This window comes from Bidens hawaiensis, unplaced genomic scaffold (assembly GCF_021521415.1).
Source record: "Bidens hawaiensis isolate Kalapana, Puna unplaced genomic scaffold, B.hawaiensis_p1.1 tig00041324_1, whole genome shotgun sequence".
NCBI lineage: Eukaryota > Viridiplantae > Streptophyta > Magnoliopsida > Asterales > Asteraceae > Bidens > Bidens hawaiensis.
This window is the reverse complement of record NW_027505713.1, coordinates 21,853-42,543: the sequence shown is the minus strand read 5'-3', so window position 1 is coordinate 42,543 and position 20,691 is coordinate 21,853. Positions and strand designations below refer to the sequence as shown.

At 36.4% G+C, this 20,691-nt stretch overlaps 1 protein-coding gene and 2 pseudogenes across 2 annotated transcripts; all 3 read left to right on the top strand.

The window, feature by feature from the left end:
• The first annotated feature begins 643 nt into the window (after window positions 1-643).
• LOC143614910 (putative galactinol--sucrose galactosyltransferase 5) lies at window positions 644-4,510 on the top strand (annotated as a pseudogene). Its single transcript, XR_013150374.1, has 4 exons — window positions 644-2,041; window positions 2,355-2,532; window positions 3,327-3,694; window positions 3,810-4,510. The product of XR_013150374.1 is annotated as a putative galactinol--sucrose galactosyltransferase 5 (transcript).
• A 2,573-nt stretch (window positions 4,511-7,083) lies between these two features.
• LOC143614912 (uncharacterized) lies at window positions 7,084-10,373 on the top strand. The gene is made up of 3 exons (XM_077088209.1): window positions 7,084-7,371; window positions 8,850-9,128; window positions 9,214-10,373. The coding sequence occupies exons 1-3, from the start codon at window positions 7,102-7,104 to the stop codon at window positions 10,297-10,299; spliced, it is 1,635 nt and encodes a 544-aa protein (XP_076944324.1). The 5' UTR covers window positions 7,084-7,101; the 3' UTR covers window positions 10,300-10,373.
• A 1,659-nt stretch (window positions 10,374-12,032) lies between these two features.
• LOC143614922 (oleosin pseudogene) lies at window positions 12,033-12,669 on the top strand (annotated as a pseudogene).
• Window positions 12,670-20,691: the final 8,022 nt, after the last annotated feature.

Below are 20,691 nucleotides of genomic sequence, written 5' to 3'. Positions count from 1 at the left end.
GTTACATAGGTATGCGAACTAGTTTCGAGTGATTACTCATGGAGAATGTTTTTTTGGTGAGGTTGATCAGCTAGCCTCAGTCGCACCGGTTTTTCTCTACTTTGGACCGTACTAGAGCGAACTACAAACCAAAAAACGCTTACAATCAACACCGAGAAATGTTCAATAACAACTCATGTTTGAGTTGACAACAATGACCCAATTAATAATAATTCAACTTTTTAACTCGTCTATTTTAAGTTTTAATCATATCAAAATAAAAACATGTTTAAAAAATTAAAATTTGTACATCTTATTATATCAACTCGCTTGCTAAAGTTTTACATCTTATTCTTGTGATAGGCGGTGTTTTATTTGTATTCCTTCATAAGAGTTCAAAGTTTGATCATAGTTGCTTACGGTTCGTTAACTTTATGTGCCATACGTTGCTAACTTCTTGCTAGTTTGTTTTAATGGGTTTTATTTTCTCCGTAACAAAACAAAAAAAACATTATATTTAGTTAAATGTTGTACAGTTGTACTTCACCGATTGAGTGCCACATTACTTATCAAGTTTGTGAAGATTGACTATATGTACATAATATATATGTATAAATATATGTTTATGTTTAAATATTATTTGTCACCTAAATGTGTATGCAAAAAAACAATTAAAAAACATGCCTACAATTGTGAAGAAACTTCTCGTATCAACATATGCCACCTAAGTCCTAATGTTCACTATAAATTCCATCATAACTACCACCAACTTCTCCCAACGGCAATACATAATGTTTTTTTGCATACCCTCTATATTTTCACATTCTTACAAACACAACCCTTTAGTAATAATATTTCATTTTCATAAATGGCACCAATTTTATTCGATTTCGAGTCCGATGATGCGAAGGTGACTGGTGGTGTTAATCGTGTGCCTTCGGTGACGTTGGTTGGATCAAACTTCATGGCTAATGGCCATGTTGTATTGTCTGATGTCCCGTTGAATATTACCACTTCTTTAACTTCGGATGGTTGTTTTGTTGGTTTTGATGCTTTGGAAGCGAATAGTCGGCATGTGGTCCCCATAGAGAAGCTTAAGGGTATTAGGTTCATGAGTATTTTTTGGTTTAAGGTTTGGTGGACGACTCATTGGGTTGGGTCAAATGGACGGGACCTTGAGCAGGAAACCCAGATGGTCATGCTTGAGAATTCTGACTCGGGTCGTCCTTATGTTTTAATTCTTCCAATTTTAGAAGGTCATTTTCGGGCTTCTTTACAGCCTGGAAATGATGATTTTGTGGACGTTTGTGTTGAAAGTGGGTCCACAAAAGTATCTGACACTTCTTTCAAAAGTGTCATTTACATGCAGGCGGGCTATGACCCGTATGTTCTAGTAAAAAAAGCAATGAAAGTTGTTAGAGAGCATCTTGGAACTTTCAAGCTATTGGACGAAAAACCCCCACCTGGTATTGTTGACAAGTTTGGGTGGTGCACATGGGACGCGTTCTACCTTAAGGTGCACCTTCAGGGTGTCATCGAGGGTGTCAAGGGTCTAGTTGAAGGCGGATGCCCACCATGGCTCGTGTTGCTTGATGATGGATGGCAATCCATAGCTCATGAAGAAGATCCAATAGACTCAGAAGGCATGAACCGAACAGCTGTAGGCGAACAAATGCCCTGTAGACTTACTAACTTTGTTGAAAACCGCAAGTTTCGGGAATATCAAAGCCCGAAACCAGACGCTCCTAACAAGGGCATGGGAGCCTTTGTTAGGGACTTGAAGGAGAATTTCAAGAGTATAGATCATGTTTATGTTTGGCATGCCCTTTGTGGATATTAGGGTGGGCTAAGGCCCAATATACCTGGGCTCCCAGAGTCGAAGGTAGTGAAGCCCATATTGTCGCCAGGACTTCACAAGACTATGGAAGATCTAGCTGTCGACAAAATTGTTAATAATGAAGTTGGGTTGGTCCCACCGGAGAAAGTAGTTCAGTTGTATGAAGGCTTGCACTCGCCTTTGGAGTCGGTTGGCATTAACGGTGTCAAAGTTGACGTCATTCATGTACGCCTTTAATTACTACTCTTTCACGTTATATTTGGGCTAACACATGTATTCAGTTCAGTTCATGTTTCATATCAACCTATTTTTCTACGTGTACATATATACCCATTCGGGTTTTTGTACTAGTGAAAAATCAGGTCGGTATATACACACGTATACACATATACACACACGTAAACAAAACGAAAGTCAATAATAATATTTGTTAAATAAAAACCAATTACCAAGCATAAAATTATATATGCGTAGTGTCAAAAGTTAGACCCATATGAAAAATAAAGAAAAATAATAATATTTCCATTTTTGTCCTTAGTTGTTAGAGATGTTATGTGAAGACTATGGTGGAAGAGTCGAGTTGGCAAAAGCATACTACAAAGCATTGACTTCGTCCGTACGAAACCACTTCAAGGGCAATGGCGTAATTGCGAGTATGGAGCATTGTAACGACTTCATGTACCTAGGCACCGAGGCCATTGCACTTGGTCGTGTCGGTACGTTTCTTTTTACCTTTACCTTATTACAGATATAGACACGTTATATAGATAAAGCAGTTTTAAATAGAATATCTTGAGAGCATATATATTTATAATTATAACGAATACCTGCTTAGATGTAACATGAGTGAAAAAGAGAGGTGGTTATATGATAACCTTATTAATATCACTTGAAAATAATATTTATATGTATTGCTATTGTTATCATAACTTTTATTCAAAATAGATTGTTAATAGTTTTATATTATTCGTTTCTAATATTTATAATGTTTTTTGGATTTTTAACTTTATTTATAGTAAGAAAATTAATAATACACTTAGGATTTGATAATGAAAAAGTTTCACAAACAAATAAGATGTTATAACCCGATTTAAAAGCTATATGGGTTTGGTAAGACCCATGACGCACTTATTTTTTTTTACTATAAAGTTGTTTGTTAATTATAAATAATATATTTTCTTAAAAAATCAGATATTAATTTTTAGTATATTCCTATTTTATAAGATTTTCATATCAAATATTTGGTGAGATTAATTTTGAAATTAATAAGATGTTATAACCCGTTTAAGGGATATTTCGGTTTGGTGAGACCTATACCCGTGAATTCGGGTCAATGCATGAAAAACCTTCATTTACAAATAAAATAATCTGGTAATTTGAGAGAATGTATGAAGTTTTGTTTATATATATTTAAGATATAAAAGTATATATTGTATAAGAATAAAATTGAAATTTGGATAAAGTTAAAAGCATTAATAATTATATATTTATATATACCTTTTATTAACAGGAGATGACTTTTGGTGCACTGATCCATCTGGTGACCCAAATGGTACATTTTGGTTACAAGGGTGTCATATGGTGCATTGTGGTTACAATAGTTTGTGGATGGGCAATTTCATACAACCAGATTGGGATATGTTTCAATCTACTCATCCTTGTGCCAAGTTTCATGCCGCGTCTAGAGCCATTTCGGGTGGTCCTATTTATGTTAGTGATTCTGTAGGACAACACAACTTTGACTTGCTCAAGCGTCTTGTTTTGCCTGATGGCTCGATTTTACGTTGCCAACACTATGCGCTTCCAACGCGTGATTGTTTGTTTGAGGACCCGTTACATGATGGCAAAACCATGCTCAAAATATGGAATGTAAATAAGGTAAGCATGATAATAATTAGAAATGCGGCCTAGTTAAATCATATATTATAATTACAGTAAAGAATTAGTAAAGAGTATTAAAATAAATCTGACTGATATATTTTATCTGATACAGTATACCGGAGTTATTGGAGCATTCAACTGCCAAGGAGGAGGATGGTGTCTTGAGTCAAGACGTATGAAATCCTTCTCTGAGTGCTCTCATGCCGTGACATCAACGATTTGCCCTAATGACGTGGAATGGCAAAACGGTAAATCCCCAATCGTTGTCGACAATGTCCAAGCATTTGCGCTATACATGTTTCGTGACAAGAAGTTGATCTTAGCAAAACCAACCGATAACATAGAACTCACACTAGAGCCATTCACCTATGAGCTCGTCATAGTCTCCCCAATCACTACTTTGGCCAACAAATCGGTCCAATTTGCTCCCATTGGTTTAGTAAACATGTTAAACTCTGGTGGAGCGATCCAATCGCTTGCATTTGAGTCGGGTGTTGATGGAGTGTGTATGGTTCAAGTTGGGGTCAAGGGTGCCGGAGAAATGAGAGTTTTTGCATCTGAGAAGCCAGGTGAATGTCGCATTAACGGGGAAAATGTTGATTTTAAGTACGAGGAGCATATGGTCATAGTTCAAGTTCCTTGGATTGCTACAAGTTTGTCCATTATTGAATATGTGTTTTGAAAAATAGGTTCAATTTACTAATTTTATTTATGGAATGTGACAACATTATGATCATGTAACAACTTATTATTCTTGAATTATATGTGAACTGATTGTTGTAATTTTTCACATTGTAATATATTCTTTTTCATTTCATAATTTGATGTGTAAAATTAGTTGTAAACAAAACTAATTAATTATATTCAAAGGGGTCAAATGGGTCAAAATAAGAACCAACGAGTCCATATTCTATAATGAACATCTAATTGGGATAAATGAGTACCAATAAGTAAACATAATTGAGACATGTTTAGAGGTTTATTGTGACTAAATTAACTAGATGTTAAGAAATGTCGAATGCGCACACGAATTAATTTTCATATGTTGAGGATGCCCAGGGATGGACAAAACGGTTAACAGAAAACCAGTTAGAATCAAATGGTCAAGTAACCTGTTAGACCGGTTAATCGGGTCGGGCATTGTCCGGTTTTGAGTCAATAAACCCCTACCCGGTATAACAAGTTTTGGGTGTAAGTGTGTAATCGAACCGGTTAATCGGTAAATAACCAGAAAAAAGGCGATTTAGTATTGTAAGCGGACACTAATAAACAAACAAACACCAATGAACACTAATGAGCGTTAATAGACAAACAAAGATAAACATATCAAAATACTTAAGATAAACACTAATGAATATTAACCACATGATATCTAAATATACGTAACATGTAACATAGTAACCAAACACATAATCATATCAAAATAATGTTTTAGTGTTCAAAATCTACAAACTTCTATTACTTCATGAGAAACAAGCTTAAAATTCTTCATTCTTCAAGGAATTTCAGCATACACAACACTATTAAACGAATGTTATCGGACAGACATTACCAGACATTCACGAACACTATTGAACGAACTCGGCATTTTCCCGTGTTCATCTGCTAAGCTTACCGGACACAGTTTTTTTTTTGTCTCGTATGGTTCGTTTATTAAACGGACGAACATAAACAAACTTCCTAGCTAGCGGATAGCCTGACGTCTGGTCCCTAGATTGGGTATTTTGTGCTCCTCTATTGTATTATGACACTAAAAACCCAAAAGCTAAAAATATCAGGCTGGGGACTAGTCAAGTACAATATTACATCATTACAAATAGAGGTGCACAAATCAGGTATTAGAAAACCCAGGTTCGGGTATGAAATGGCTTCGGGTATGATCGGATATTTGAAAATCGGGTATTAGCAATACTCAGGTCGGGTTCAGGTATTACCTCTAAAAACCATACCTTATGTATCGGGTTCGGGTCGGGTATAGAACCGAGTATTTGAATACCCTATTTCCGGGTATTGAAAAAAACCATATTTTCAGGTTATTTCGGGTTTTTTCCGGTATTTTTCGGGTATAGATTGGAATTTTTTAGGGGTTGTAATTTATAAGGGTATTTTCCAGTTATTTTTCGTGTAATTTCGGGTATAGATATGGTATTTGAAAAACCCGATTCCGGTTATGGAACCGTTTGGGTTTTCGGGTATTGAAGGGTACAAATCGAGACAGGTTCAGGTTTTCGGGTATTGCCGAGTACAAATCGGGTCCGATTCGGGTACGAGTTTTGGTACTAAAATGCATACCCTATCCGTACCCTACGAGTATGGTTGGGTATTAAAAACCCGCGTATAAAAAAAACCGATTCCAGAGATTTTTCGGGCCCGGTTCCGGGTTCGGGATTTTTGTGCACCTCTAATAATCGTGGTTGCAAAAGTCGATAGGCGGACCCTTGGCGGCACACTGAGGAGTTGGGTTACTCGGAGTACTCGAGGAGTACTCGGAAATGGTAAATATAAAGAAAATTAAGTTTTAGATATTATATATATGTCAAATATCAAAACTTTACCAATTTTATATCAAAATAAGTGAATATCTATATAGATAAGATAAATACAATTATAAATACTAAATTACTCAAAAATTTGCTAATCATTAGTTAAAAAAAGTGATATTCCTGTTTTAATATTATAGAAATATAAATTATGTTTTATTTTTTAAATCAAAATCGGTCGAAGTTGACCAAATAGATATGATTTTGGCTGAAGTTGACCACATATGATTGTCCCTTAATAACTAGGCAGAGTTAAAGACACTTCTCTCACCCTCATACCTTGTAGCGAGTACTCGGGGATAGAGGTGCACAAATCGATTAACCGGTTAACCTATAACCGGTTTTTTTCCTAACCGGTTTTTTTTGTGGGCATTAACCGGTTATACCGGTTTTTCGATTAGGTTAGTAACCGGTTTTGACCGGCTGGAGAAGTGGTTTTGACCGGTTAGGCCGGACCTGTTAACCGGTTAATAACCGGTTTTTTATAAAATAATAATTAAAAAATCGGTTAACCGGTTTATAACCAGTTTTGAAATCAAATATATAAACCGGTTACTAACCGGCGGTTAGGATCGGTTAGGGTTGGACCGGTTACAAAATTGGTTAGAAACCGGTTTATGTGTGCATCTCTATTCGGGGAGTACCCGACCTTGTTAATAATAATACAACGTTACTAAAACGGGCTTTTGAGTAATATTATATTATATGGGCTGCTTCATAGCCCAAATAGAAGAAGCTTATCGTCTTCTCGAAGCAACCATTGTCAGTCAGTCGTCGTGTTGTTGATCAATAATAACACCTCTTCAACACTCTTCCGATCAAACACTAATAACTACTTTTATATCAATCAATCAATTAAATTCAATGAACACATCGCAGTTCATGGACAAACAGATCATGGATCTATCAAACTCTCAATCCAAATCCAAATCCACCAACGATTTCATGGATCTAAACATTCATCCAGCTGCTTCTCAAGACGACAACCATGACGTCACCAAGACGGATGATATCTTACCTAGCTACGACTTCCAGCCGATCCGTCCGATCGCATTGTCGAGTTTTGATTCCGGTAATGTCGGTGGAGCTAGGGTTTGGTCTTCGGCTGAATTGGACTCTGGTTTTGGCACACGTGTGAGTTGTTGTTTGACCTAATTGTAATTATTATGTTTCTGTTGGTTAATTATTGTGGTTTTGGTAGTTTTGATTGATTGTAAGTTGAAACCCTAGGTTACTGGAAGCAGATATTAGGATTAGGTTTTTAATTTTTTATGATTTTAATGCAATTGAAGGATTGATCATGCTGTGATTTAGCTGAAACCTCGATATGGATGGCGTATTTATTTTAAAAACCGAGAGGTTACAGGTTTATAAGTGAAGGGTGAGGTGCATAGATATTAAGTGCACTAAGCCACTCAAGGCGCATAGACCTTGCCTGGGCCTAGCGCACAGTGCAAAAAAAGCGAGGATCTCGAGAAAAAAAATGCGCATAGGTTAGTTTTGTGATTTTGGTAGTGTTGATTGTAAGATGAAACCTTAGGTTACTGGAGGCAGATATTATTGTCAAGAGGACTGATAACCGAGATACCACCGATGCTGGCTGCATTGGTTTTTGTATAGTTTTTTTATGTACCTCAGTTTTTTAGCATCCCCGGGCCCAACATTTAGCTATAAGTATTCTTTACATAGGATTTAGTATATAAATTACCTACATGTACAACCTAAAAAGCTTTTGGTTTTTAAAAGCGCGCTTTAAGCACGCCGAAGCGCAAAGTGACACAAGGCGATGGTCTTCGGTGTGCTTCAGTGGCGGACCCAGGATTTTTAGCCAATGGAGTTCCTTTTTTTCGGTGTTCAGATTTTTTGGTGAGTCGTTCAGGTCGGGTCTAATAAATAACAATATGCAGTACAAAACTAAGTCACAAATTGTTAACGAAAGAGACATAGTAAGGGATAAGTTTATGACAATTTGACAATACAACATAGTTACCAATATTAAATCGATCAATTAGTTTTAAAGTTACATGCTGTAACTTGTAAGATACAAAGCCTAGAGGGATGGAGGCCGGAGAAGGGGGCAGTTCGGCGCCTGCAGAGCATGGCGGCAACATGCAAGAGTCCATGTGTGTGTCTGTATGTTAGACTATGCAATTTCCATATGGATGTTGGATGCTGTGTTGGGAACATGGGAAGTTTGAACTTAGAACCCTAAGTCTTTAAGTAGTTGTTATTGAGATGAATTAAGAAAAAAAGAGGAAAAAAAACGGAAATATGGGGTTTAGTAAGCCTTGAATCTAAGACCTATCGAGTGTAAAACAAAGGTTACCGCTACACCAGAGTTAAGATTGATAGTATGGGTTCCATCCATTAGTTGTTATGGCGTCCATGAAAAATTTAATATACTGCCTCTTAAGAAACTTTTAAAAAACATTGGGGTCCTGGGACCCCAATTCCCACAATGTGGGTACGCCCCTGGTGTGCTTAAAGCACGGTTTTTTAAAACCTAGAGCACATGTTTCTGACGTTTAACATGTGCTCTATTTGCATCATCTGAAAGAAGCTTGTTACCATGAGTGCTATATTAAGTTTTAGTTTTTTGTTTCTATGTGCAGAACTATCGGTCTCTTGATTCTGTTGAACCGTCTAAGATGGCTGTGGAGAAGGATCGGACTGTTCTTGATGCAGCTTTGATATCAGAAATTGATAGAACAATGAAGAAGCATGCTGATAATTTGATGCATGCATTAGAAAGTGTCAGTGCTCGTCTTTCACAACTGGAAACCAGATCTAGGAACCTGGAGAATTCGGTGGATGATCTGAGAACATCTGTTGGTAATAATCATGGAAACACTGATGGCAAGTTAAGGCAGATTGAGAACTTGATTAGAGAGGTACGAATATGATGCCGACAGTCTTTGTATTATCAGTTTCAAATTAGTTATCATGATATTGTTATTTACCAACAATCTTATGCAGGTACAAGCTGGTGTATTAGTTGTGAAAGATAAACAAGAAATACTTGAGACTCAGTTGCAGATATCACAAGTAAAAATTTCCAAGTCTGAGCAGCAGCCGGAATCTTTACCACAGCAGGCTGCAGTGGCGTCGGCTCCAGTGCAGTCTCATCAGCAGCCTCCACCTGCTGCCCTTCCTCAGCCACACTTGGCCGCCCTACCTAACGCTCCACCGCCACCTAACCCACAGCCAAACCAATTTCCTCAAAACATTATGCCAATGGCAGTCCCGCAACATGATTCTTACTACCCACCTGGTCAAACCACAGAACCCCCACCGCCGCCACCACCTCAGCAGTACCAGTTGCCGCCACACCAACAACTACAGCAACCAATGGCATCACCGTCATCACCACAGCCACAGTATCAACCACCCACACAGGTCCAATACTCTCAACCGCCTCCCATGTCTTTGCAACAGCCTAACCCCCCTCAAAACCAACCTCCATCAGAACTGGCTTATTTAACATCCCAAAATTATGCACCGAGTGGCGGCCCACCCGCACAGCAGTTTCATGGGAACCCATCTCAAACCGCACAGCAGTTTCATGGTAGCCCATCTCAAATGTACGAACAGCCACCACCACCACCACCGCCAGGTAGGACCGGTCCAGGTTTTCCTAGCCAGTATGGGCCGTCACCTGGGTTTGGTGAGCCTTACGGTTACGGTGGCTCTCAGTATGGAAGCGGGTCACCTGTAAAATCCCAGCAACATTCTCCACCTAATATGGGTCCAGGTGCCGGAAGTGGATATCCACAACTCCCTACCGCCAGGGTATTACCTCAGGCAATTCCTACTGCAACAGCGGTTGGTGGTGGCAGTGGTAGTGGTGGTGGTTCGAGTTCTAGTTCAGGGTCGGGGAACAGGGTTCCTATCGACGATGTGGTTGATAAGGTGACAAATATGGGATTCCCGAGAGATCAGGTGCGGGCGACTGTGAGGAAACTGACTGAAAATGGTCAGGCGGTTGACTTGAATGTGGTGTTGGATAAGTTGATGACTGATGGGGTGGAGAGCCAAAACCCGAGAGCGTGGTTCGGTCGTTAACTTGTTTGTTTTTACTTGGTTTGATATTTTTATGGTTTTGTTTTGTGATTATGTACATAATAACTCGGACTGCACCTTTGAGGACTCGGACTGCACCTTTGAGGATGTTATATGGTTTGATTTCTGGCTCGTTAAATGCTTTGGATTATAATTTTGTAAGATTTTAAATTTGTTGTAGTTTAGTTATTTTACATAGGTTTAACTAGAAAATTAGGAGTGCCCGTCCACTTGACTGAAAAAGTTGTTTATGAATGGTTTCTTCAACATCAAGAGCAGAGTGTATGAATATAACATTTTGTTGTAATACGAGAATACATTGTCTCAATTCTTAAGTGTAATGTGGAGATTTAAATATAAACTAAGTATAGATTTTAAGTTTAAAAAAAAATAAGTGACTATAGATTTACTTTTTACTAGACAATTTTGAAATATTTTAATAATTTAATAATTATTTTAATAATTTTATTTTAATAAAATAAAAAAAAATATTATTTTATCGATTGGGGTCAACTTTGTACTGGTCTCAAGTTGAGACCGGACAAATTATTAATTTTGTCAATGTTATTAATTTATCGAGTATTAAAATATAAAGGGTCTACCATATATAGTTTTTTTAGGTCAAATACTTGGAATTCAATTAATCTGTACTCATAAAACCTGAACCCGAGGAACCCGAAAGTACAACCCGAATAACACTCCTAAATATGGTTAATATGGTTAATGATAAAATATAAAGTTAGATGATTTTAATTGGATATATCCTCCACTTGTAGCCTAGTGTTATGAATACTTGTTTTTTTTTTATGAATACCCAAATTTGATCCCCATTTGTATCATTTTGTGTGGATATTTATAATAGAGAATTTAAGCTAGGTCTTGTGACATTTTCGTTCTACAGTGTTTTACGCTATAAAGATCTGCTATTATGATGACTTCACGACTATCAAGTGGCAACCAATGAATGGGTAACAAGTAGGGGTGTGCAAGAAACCAAAAAAAACCAATTCAAAACCGAAAAAAACCACTTTGAAACCGAAAAAACCGAGAAATCCAAACCGAAAAAACCGAATCGAAACAAAATCCGTCGGTTTGGTTTTATGTTTTTGTAAAAACCGCACTAACGATTCGGTTTTGATTTTGCATGTAAAAAAAACCGAATAAATTTTTGTTTTTTTTATATTTTATATTAAGTAATTTATAAGAATTTAATAAATATGACACCCCAAAATTTTTACAATACAAAATTATTTATACCTAAATTCATTACGTTTGGTAAACTTTTTTTGCGGCCTAAAAATTTCAAGCTCAAATGGCAAAAACCAAAACTGGAAAAACCGAAACCGAACGTTGTCAAAAACTCCAAAAACTGAAGTTTTGGTTTGGTTTTAGCCAAAAACCGCACCGAACCGCACCACGCACACCCCTAGTAACAAGACTCTCCAATTTAAAAAGTACTATAGCCTAAACAAAAAAGTTACCGTTAACAACCTCATATTCACTTTCCTCTTTAAAAAAATTTAAATTTTAAATGAAAAGTTTACTAACACAATAAAAAATCTAAATTTAAATTACAAACGAAAACACAAAACACTTGTCATCACCGAACAAACATGAAACATGTTGCCCATGCAAAGCCTCACAAAGCCAAGTCATCACACACGTGTCATCACCTCCACACATCCATTCACCTTTATTAACACCACCACCACAACACGACCGACTCACCCAAACCCATGGCTACAGCAACATTCAACCGTCCAAGCTACAACCAAAACCATCCAAGCTTCAACTTCAATGAACAACACGCCAATGACAAACTAACCAATTATTATGACAACCCACAATACCACCAACACCAACAACGAAGCCAGTCATCTGGCAAAATCATGGCCTTACTGGCCTTAATACCCGTTACGGGTATTTTACTCGGCTTAGCCGGGCTAACACTCGTTGGAACGGTCATCGGGCTAGCGGTAGTCACCCCGCTATTCGTTATATTCAGCCCGGTGATCGTTCCAGCGGTGTTAACCGTCGGGCTGGCCGTCGCGGGGTTTTTGGCCTCGGGGGCGTTTGGGGTATCGGGGTTGAGCGCGTTGTCGTATTTGTTTAACATGGTTAGGCAATCGGGTGTGTCAGTTTCGGCTTCGGGGTCCGGGAATGTGGATTATGTGAAGGGGAAGTTGCAAGATGTCGGGGAGTATGCGGGGCAGAAGACGAAGGAGTTCGGGCAGAAGATTCGGGATTCGGCTCATGAGATTGGTGAATCGGGTCATGGTGATCATGGGAATCATGTTCAGGCTGGGGTTCATGTGCAAGCTGGTGGTGGGAAAGAAGGTAGAAGAGGTGGTGGTGGTGGTAAGAATTAAGAGAATTTGTGAAGTGAAATGAGTATGTGGAATAAATGAAGTTGTTTTTGTGTTTTTTTTAGTTAATTAAGGTTTGGTTTTGTAATGGGTTTGGTTTGGAATAAATTGTGGTGTGTGTTTTGGTTATGAAAGTGGTTTGTTTATTATGATTTATGAATGAATAGAGATTGTGGTGTTTGATCTTAACATGATGGTAAAAATATGATGTGTGTTTGTTTATAATAAATGGGTGTGGTTTTAAAAAGCAAGAGACGAAGAAAAGCGATGAGGTTTAATCGAAGAAAAGCGGACGAAGAAAATAGACGAGGTTTAAACGAAGAATGGCACGCTAATGGTTTAAACGACCAAACTTAACAGGGTTAGTGGGGTCAGACTTGATTGCAAGTAAAATGAAATCACGGGGACAAAATTCTAAGTCTGAAACTATTGGATTAAAATCGTAGATTTGGGTAAACCACATAGGCGAAAACTGTAATTTACTCTAAACATTACTTATCTTAACTAGCTTAAAGCGAAGAGGCCCTCAACTTAGGTCGCCTCAACTTGCCTCGGGCATGTTTTTTAAGGTCGCCTCAACTTGCCTCGGGCATGTTTTTTAAAACCATGCACGTGATAGTAACCAAGCCCGCGTTAGCTCTATGCTATAGTAGGTTTGAGCTAAAGCTTGTTGGATAGGATAAGCTTGTTGGCTGATTGGATTTCGAAACTTATAGTTTTTAGTTTTTATTATCTTAAATTTTGTGTTTAGATATAGTTTTTAGTTTTATCTTAAATTTTTAAAAGGAAAACCAAATTTTAGTTGATTCTTTAAACATAATTTAGCTAGTCGTGTATATTCCAAATCAATACTTCAAATTTTATGATGTTTATTAGACTCTGCGAGTACATGAAAAGAAAACACGTGTTCGCCATACGTGCAAAGTTGACCACATATATACGTGCAAAGTTGACCACATATAAAGAAAACACGTGTTTGCCATACGTGCAAAGTTGACTACATATAACGCGATATCATTTAACCTACAAACCGAAACTGAGCAAAACAATAAATGATACGATCAATATATAGTCTATAACTGGTATATTAACGTTGTTTGAAACGTAACCTTACCTAAATTATCCATTACAAAAAACTAAGGTTACGATTCATAAAAGGCAAAATAGTAATATATGTTATAAAATATGACCTTTGTGACATTATAGGATGATCAAGTTTATACCAAACAGCAATTTCTTGTGTAAATGCAGCCCTTTAAGATTGTATTTCAGTTTCTTTTATGTGACCTTTTTTAACGGCGCATTTCTAGTATTTAGCTTATCGCACTCTCTAAATTTGGAGAGCTTTGATAGTTTGATGCCATACTCTGACAAGATTATGTTGTCTTAACCGGGTCCACGCTGGCTTCAGAGTTTGGTTTGGGCATTCCCACGGGAAATCATACTGCCGAATGCCACTTGACAGCCGTTGTGTCATCAGAAGAGCATAACTCTCTGGCATAACATAGTAGCTCAGGTTTCGAACTGACAACCAAAAGTGACACAAGTGAGATTCGAACTTGAGTGTCCACTGGAAAACCCAAACAATGTAAGATTTGTCTACAATGTCATAATTTAAAGAAAAAATGCTAGAGTTGGTTTAAAATTTGTTTATTCTAAAAGTTTTTATTAAACGAATATTAAGAAATTACATCTATGGTTATTTTTAGTTTGACATGGATGGTCCCTATGGTATTTTCATGTCAAGGTTAGAGCCCACAAGGTTTTAATCTCTTGTAATATCTTTTATATTATACCAATTTCATTAATCAAGGGGCTAGCTAGCTTATAACTTATTTGGTGGCGAAACTTGGATCAAAACGAGAGAGGGACTCAAAGTTTTCAGACGGAAGTCGGTAAATATAAACGACGTGTAATAATTTTTGGAACATGATTACGACTGGTACGGTAGGGTTTTGGGGTTTAAAATCCACCTTCGATGGACAATTGACGATTCCGAAATCCGAATCAGGAACTGTGAACGTTCGAGACTCGAGAGGTGTTCAAGAATCAAGTGTTGTCGACAGAAGGTCTGATTTTCTGAAGATAAATTGGTGATTATTTGATTAACATGTATACTAACATGACTAAAAGTCTAAAGCTAATACATATTTATAACTACAATATATATCCTTCATTTTAGTCAACTGTATGTGTTATTTTTTTTTTAAATATTGACCATTAATCCATTATTTAAAAAGTTAAAACACGATTACTCGAAGCTGACTATACATGGTATTTATAATTCAACTATTATATATATATAACTCATATCAATTTATTTAATATGAAAAAGATTTATAATTAATATTAGAAAAAAGGTAAAGTGAAATACTGTGGATTCACGAGGGATAATTGTTTGGAAGATCCCATGAATAGTTTTTTACTATGTAAGTTGTATAGTGTTGTTAGAAATACATATGTTAATTAAAGATGTTAAATCATTAGAATTATCAAATGTATCATTTTTAACAATAAATATTAACGCTTAAACCAATAAAAATATTACATGTGTAATACTAGGTGTAATTTACGCTTTTGATTTGGACGTGCTCATGACACATGTTGTCTTTGATCACAGTTTACGCAACTTTTTTTCTAAACGAATTAGAGCATGGTATCCCTAGACAAATTTACGTAAAACTAAACCATTACCTTTATCCCATCCACCATTTTTTTTAAACTAATAGGTTTGGAATTGAAAATTAAGTCGTTTTTTGATCACCAAAAACTCCATAGAGTTGTAAGGAAGAGGCCGCGAAAGATTTTATGCCTAGGAGTAGATGACGAAGAAAACGACACTTAATTAAGTATCTCGCCAAATAAATAATCGACGAAGGAAGTTTACACCAATTTTGTAACCGAGGTCGACCAAACATGATGTGCAACATTACAATGGGCATGTGACATACATATTCATCATGAGCACCACAAACTACAAAGCATATTATTGACTCCATAGGAATCTCTCTTTTTGTAATTCATGTTTAGCCTTCCACCACCTTTTAGATGAAAGATCAAGATTGAAAGCACGAATGGACTAAATGGCTACAGAACCACGGCTCTTAGGGTGGAAAGAGTGGTTCGGGGAAATGAGGCTTAATTTGGGAAATCCGGAGATGAGGTGGAGGTTGTTTTCAGACGAGAGGTGATTGATGAGTTGGCAATGATGTACGTGAAAAGAGTTGAAATTGTGGAAAATTCACTGACTTTCGAGAAATGCAAAGAAGAAAACCAAGCATTTGAGGAAATTGGTTCGGGGGTTTGGATCCACGGAAAAATGGAAACACCATCCCTCCAAAATGCGGGAATATGGGAAGTATTCAAGGACGAATCGGGGAAAAATCAAAAGAAACATCGTCTAATTCTCTCTAAGACGTTCATAAAACAAATCGGTCCCTTGCAAAGAGAAATTGGAGAGAATGATTTAATAAGAACAGATTTAACAATTATTTTCAACAATTATCATTCTCCAAGATCTTAATATATTAAGCAAAAACCATAACACATGACTAACTAAAAATTAATTATATATTAAGATAATTACAAGTTTTCAATGATAGTTACAAATTTTTAACATTTCTTTATCTCAAATAGTAATATATTAAGCAAAACCATAACAGATGATAAATATATATATATTAATAATAACTTATTGGCTACCCCCTCATTAGAGACAATGATGCATCATTTATTTACTTAACTGCTCAGATGCTCCTATAAAGCTGCAAGATGCATTCTAAATTATAACTTCACAATTATCATAGTCTCTCTTTTGTTGTTCTTTAATGGTCTTTTTAGAGCAAATGGAATCAAACTTAACCTAAAGTGTTAGCACCCATGTGTCCATACAGAGATCTATGATCTTGCTGATTTTTTGGGGACACTTAGTTATAATATTTATATGAAGTAATGTCTTATAGTACATTAGACTTTATCTGTGACTAGTCGAACATACATAAAACTAAAAGTTATAGTTGCTTAAAGTTTGAAGTTTTTCACTTTTTCTTTATTCATTTTCATTGTTCTTAATAATTGGTTATTGTTTTTTTAAGTAAAAGTTTGAACTTAATATGAAATCAAAAGAACACGTACAAATGATGTGGATTGTAATACTTATTGACCTTATAATTTAAGCACATATATTTGACACTTTTAGATATAATATACAAAACATGCACACAAACCCCATTGATAATATTGTAGGTGGCAAGTGGCAACTCAATCATTCCCATTATACAAAACCTAAGTCATTAAGAGAATCCAACAAAGGTTTTCAAGAATTCAAGGTACGACATAAGATAACATTAATCAACACAAATCATAAAATGGTCTTGAACATATATTCACATACAATATATCACCAACCATGATCTTGTCTTACGCGCGTTATTCTTTCCTTAAGGGTAGTAATTCCATGAATAAGTACCGTAATTAGGTGGCATCATGTGAGGGTTTTGTGGATAATAATTACCCGAACTTTGTGGTATGGTTAATGCATTTTGAGTATTTGAAACTCGAATAAGATCTGCGTTAGTTGCGTCTAGTTCCTTTTGTAGTCGAAGAACTTGCCTTTGGAGTACAGAGATCGCGCCAACACATCCATAAACAGGGTCTTTTAGACGCGCCTCAGCTTCATAGGCTAAAGAGTTGACAGCATCTTCTCTTTGATGAGGTGCAATTTCATTAAGAAGTTTGCTAACATTGCTTGCCCTGAATATTTTGTGGACGTTTGTGAACTTAATTGGATCTTCGGCCGGGAAATATGGTGAGAAAACACATCCTTGGATGCATTTTCATCTTAAGAAATTGCAAGCTGCACAAGGAGCACTAGGATGGGTGGAAGAAGACATGTTTATGTGCTGCATGTGACAACCATATTGAGTAATTATAACTTAATAATGGTCTTACATATCCTCAAAACTAGACTAATCAAGAATCATTAAACTATACTATTAAGTTATATCATGGTTTTTCATATCCTAAAAATTAAATTAATCAAGAATCATTAAACTATCTATACAGAAATCAATAAATTAAGTTATAATCACGATTTTTCATATCCTCAAAATTAGATTATTGAATCACTAAACTATGATCATGGCAAGACAAAATGATCACACTATGATAATAATAATAATAATAATAATAATAATAATAATAATAATAATAATAATAATAATAATAATAATAGTATGTGTTAACCTGCTTAGAAATATAAATCTAACAACTTTAATTGTTCAAACTCAAAAACAACTTCTGACTAATCAATGGACTTACATATAAGCACAAAATTTAACCTTTTCGTTGCGGTGCCGATAAATTCAGGGTTTTTCATATACTAATCAACCTTGATTCAATTCCCTTGTAATTAACCGAATTACAAGATAAAGAGAGAATAATCAAATTTTAATAACTATCTTAATATCAAACTAACATAGAATAATAACGAACTAACAAACTTAGAATAAATCATAAATCAAATATTAATTATTTTAGCGGATATAAACTCCGCTAAAAGGCATCCAATAGTTATTAGGATTGATATTGAAGAAAAAATAATGTAACAAATTCTAGTAACATGCCGGAAGATTAGACTACAAACATGAGTCCTGACTTTAATTATTGTTTTTACTTAATATTTTGTGTGATTATTCTGTACATATTTGGATCATCCAAGATTTGGTCCCTTTTATATTCATGAAAAGCTGCAACAATAGATTCTTTTATAAGTACATATGCACAAAATTTTTAACCAAAAAAAAAAGAAAAAAAAAAGCTGCCATATGTTTTAGATCAAAGTCAAGCATGAAATGAAAGAACTATAGATCTATCTTGATGGCATATGTTTTAGCTCAAAGTCACCAAAACACAATGAAAGATATCAAGAATATATATATAAATATACTTAATTTTGTTTCAAATTATAAATCTTTGCATACCTTTTAGGGTTTTGTTCCTTGATTATCTTGAATAATTATGTAGGTCTTAAGGAATAAGAACTGAAAAATGAAAGAATATAAAGATCATATATATATATATATGGTACCTTTTGTTGATCTACCTAGTATAAGATCTGATCAGCTAATTAAGTTGCAACCATTGATGACTTTAGCTTCTTTGGATTAAGAGCAAAAGTAAACCCTAGATGAAATATGTAAAGAGGATCACAAGAAGCAGAAGCACAATTATATGCACCTAAAAAGGAATTGGTTAAATTATTATTAAAGGAAGGTGTGAGAGAGAGAGAGAGAGAGATTTTGTGAATGGGAAGAAATTTGGGTCAAGCAAATCACATTAGATGAAGGTCCTACTTTATCCTATCTTTTTTATGCGGATGATGCTATGATTATGGGAGAGTGGTCTTCTTTTAATTTTGATAACTTGAAACGTATTCTTCGCATATTTTACTTGTGTTCGGGGCTAAAGATTAATCTCCATAAATCAGTGTTATTTGGAGTATGTGTAGAAGATGGTGAGATCGATATCCAAGCTGGTTTCATGGGTTGTAAGCCGGGTAGAATCCCGTTTTCTTATCTAGGGATTATGGTTGGCGCTAACATAAATAGGGTGGTTAATTGGGAACCGGTTGTGTCCAAGTTCAAGAAGAGGCTTTCTAAATGGAAAGTTAATTCGTTATCTATTGCCGGTCGGTTAACCCTTATTAAATCGGTGCTGGATAGTCTTCCCACTTATTATTTTTCGCTTTTTAAGGCACCCAAGAAGGTTATCAATGATTTAGAAGCTTTGATGAGAAGGTTCTTATGGGGTGGTTCGGATGAAGTGAGGAAGATGTCATGGGTGGCTTGGGAGGTAGTCACCAAACCTATAAAAGAAGGGGGTTTAGGTATCGCTCGTTTAGAGGTTAATAATCAAGCTGATTACTAAATGGCTTGGGAGATTTCTAAACGATCATCAGGCGATGTGGAGAAGAGTAGTGTTGTCTATTCACGGGTCCTCGCGCTGTTGGGGGCTTGCTCCGGTTAATAATGGGGTTCCCGGGGTTTGGAAGAATTGTGTTATGTTTTGGAACAAATTTAAGGTTGATGGTGTGGGTTTTAATAGAGTGATCCGGGCCACAGTTGGGAATGGTCGCCAAGTTCGGTTTTGGATGGATTTGTGGTTGGGTTCGGCGCCGATTATGGACAACTATCCGTCCTTATATGCGGTAGAAAAACATAAAAATATCTTGTTAGCAGATCGGTTGGTGGTCACTGGATCCTCTCGTCGCATTGTGTGGGATTGGCTTAGAGCTCCTTGCTCCCAACAGGAGGTGATCGAGAAGCAAGAGCTGGAAGATCTCCTTCAAGGGGTGGTGATGGTTGACCGTGAAGATTCATGGTCTTGGGCGGTTGGTAGCTGCAAAGAGTTTGAGGTTTCGTCGATTAAAAGGATGGTGCGGTCCGTTGTGGATGCTGGGAGTTTCGGTTTTCAATGGAGCGATTGAGTCCCGAAAAAATGTAATATTTTTATGTGGAGGGCCGTTCTGGATCGTCTTCCAACCAAGGAGGCTTTAGCTAGACGTCATTTGCATTGTGATGATCATAGTTGCGCTTTATGTGAGAGTAATGAGGAATCGCTCGAGCACTTGTTAACCGGGTGTTTCATTTCTATGGCCGTTTGGAATGCGATTGGTTCATGGTGCAACATCCCTAGATCTTTTGTTTTCCATGTCAATAATTTGGTGGAAGTGCATAAGGTTAGTGGTGCGACGAGGAACAAGAGATTGATTATTCATGGCATTGTCATCATTACTTGTTGGAGGATTTGGCGGGCTAGGAATGAAAAGATTTTTTCGGGCAAGAACACTAAGGTGGTAGAAATGGTTGCGGATATAAAATCTTTGGGTTTTCTTTGGTACTAAAATAGATCTAAGATAGGGGTAGTGGATTGGAAAAGATGGTGTTTATTTGATGTAACGTGATTGTTGTTCTTGGTTTTTGGCTTTCGGCGTCTTTCTCCGTCTTGGTGATAGTCGTTGGTTGTGTTT

What these genes read in the sequence shown, in the direction of transcription:
- LOC143614912 (XM_077088209.1), top strand. Translation starts at nt 7,102, where the DNA reads ATGAACACATCGCAGTTCATGGACAAACAGATCATGGATCTATCAAAC. An exon ending in ACTCTGGTTTTGGCACACGT is followed by an intron (nt 7,372 to 8,849) that starts GTGAGTTGTTGT and finishes TTCTATGTGCAG; the next exon opens with AACTATCGGTCTCTTGATTC. An exon ending in TTGAGAACTTGATTAGAGAG is followed by an intron (nt 9,129 to 9,213) that starts GTACGAATATGA and finishes AATCTTATGCAG; the next exon opens with GTACAAGCTGGTGTATTAGT.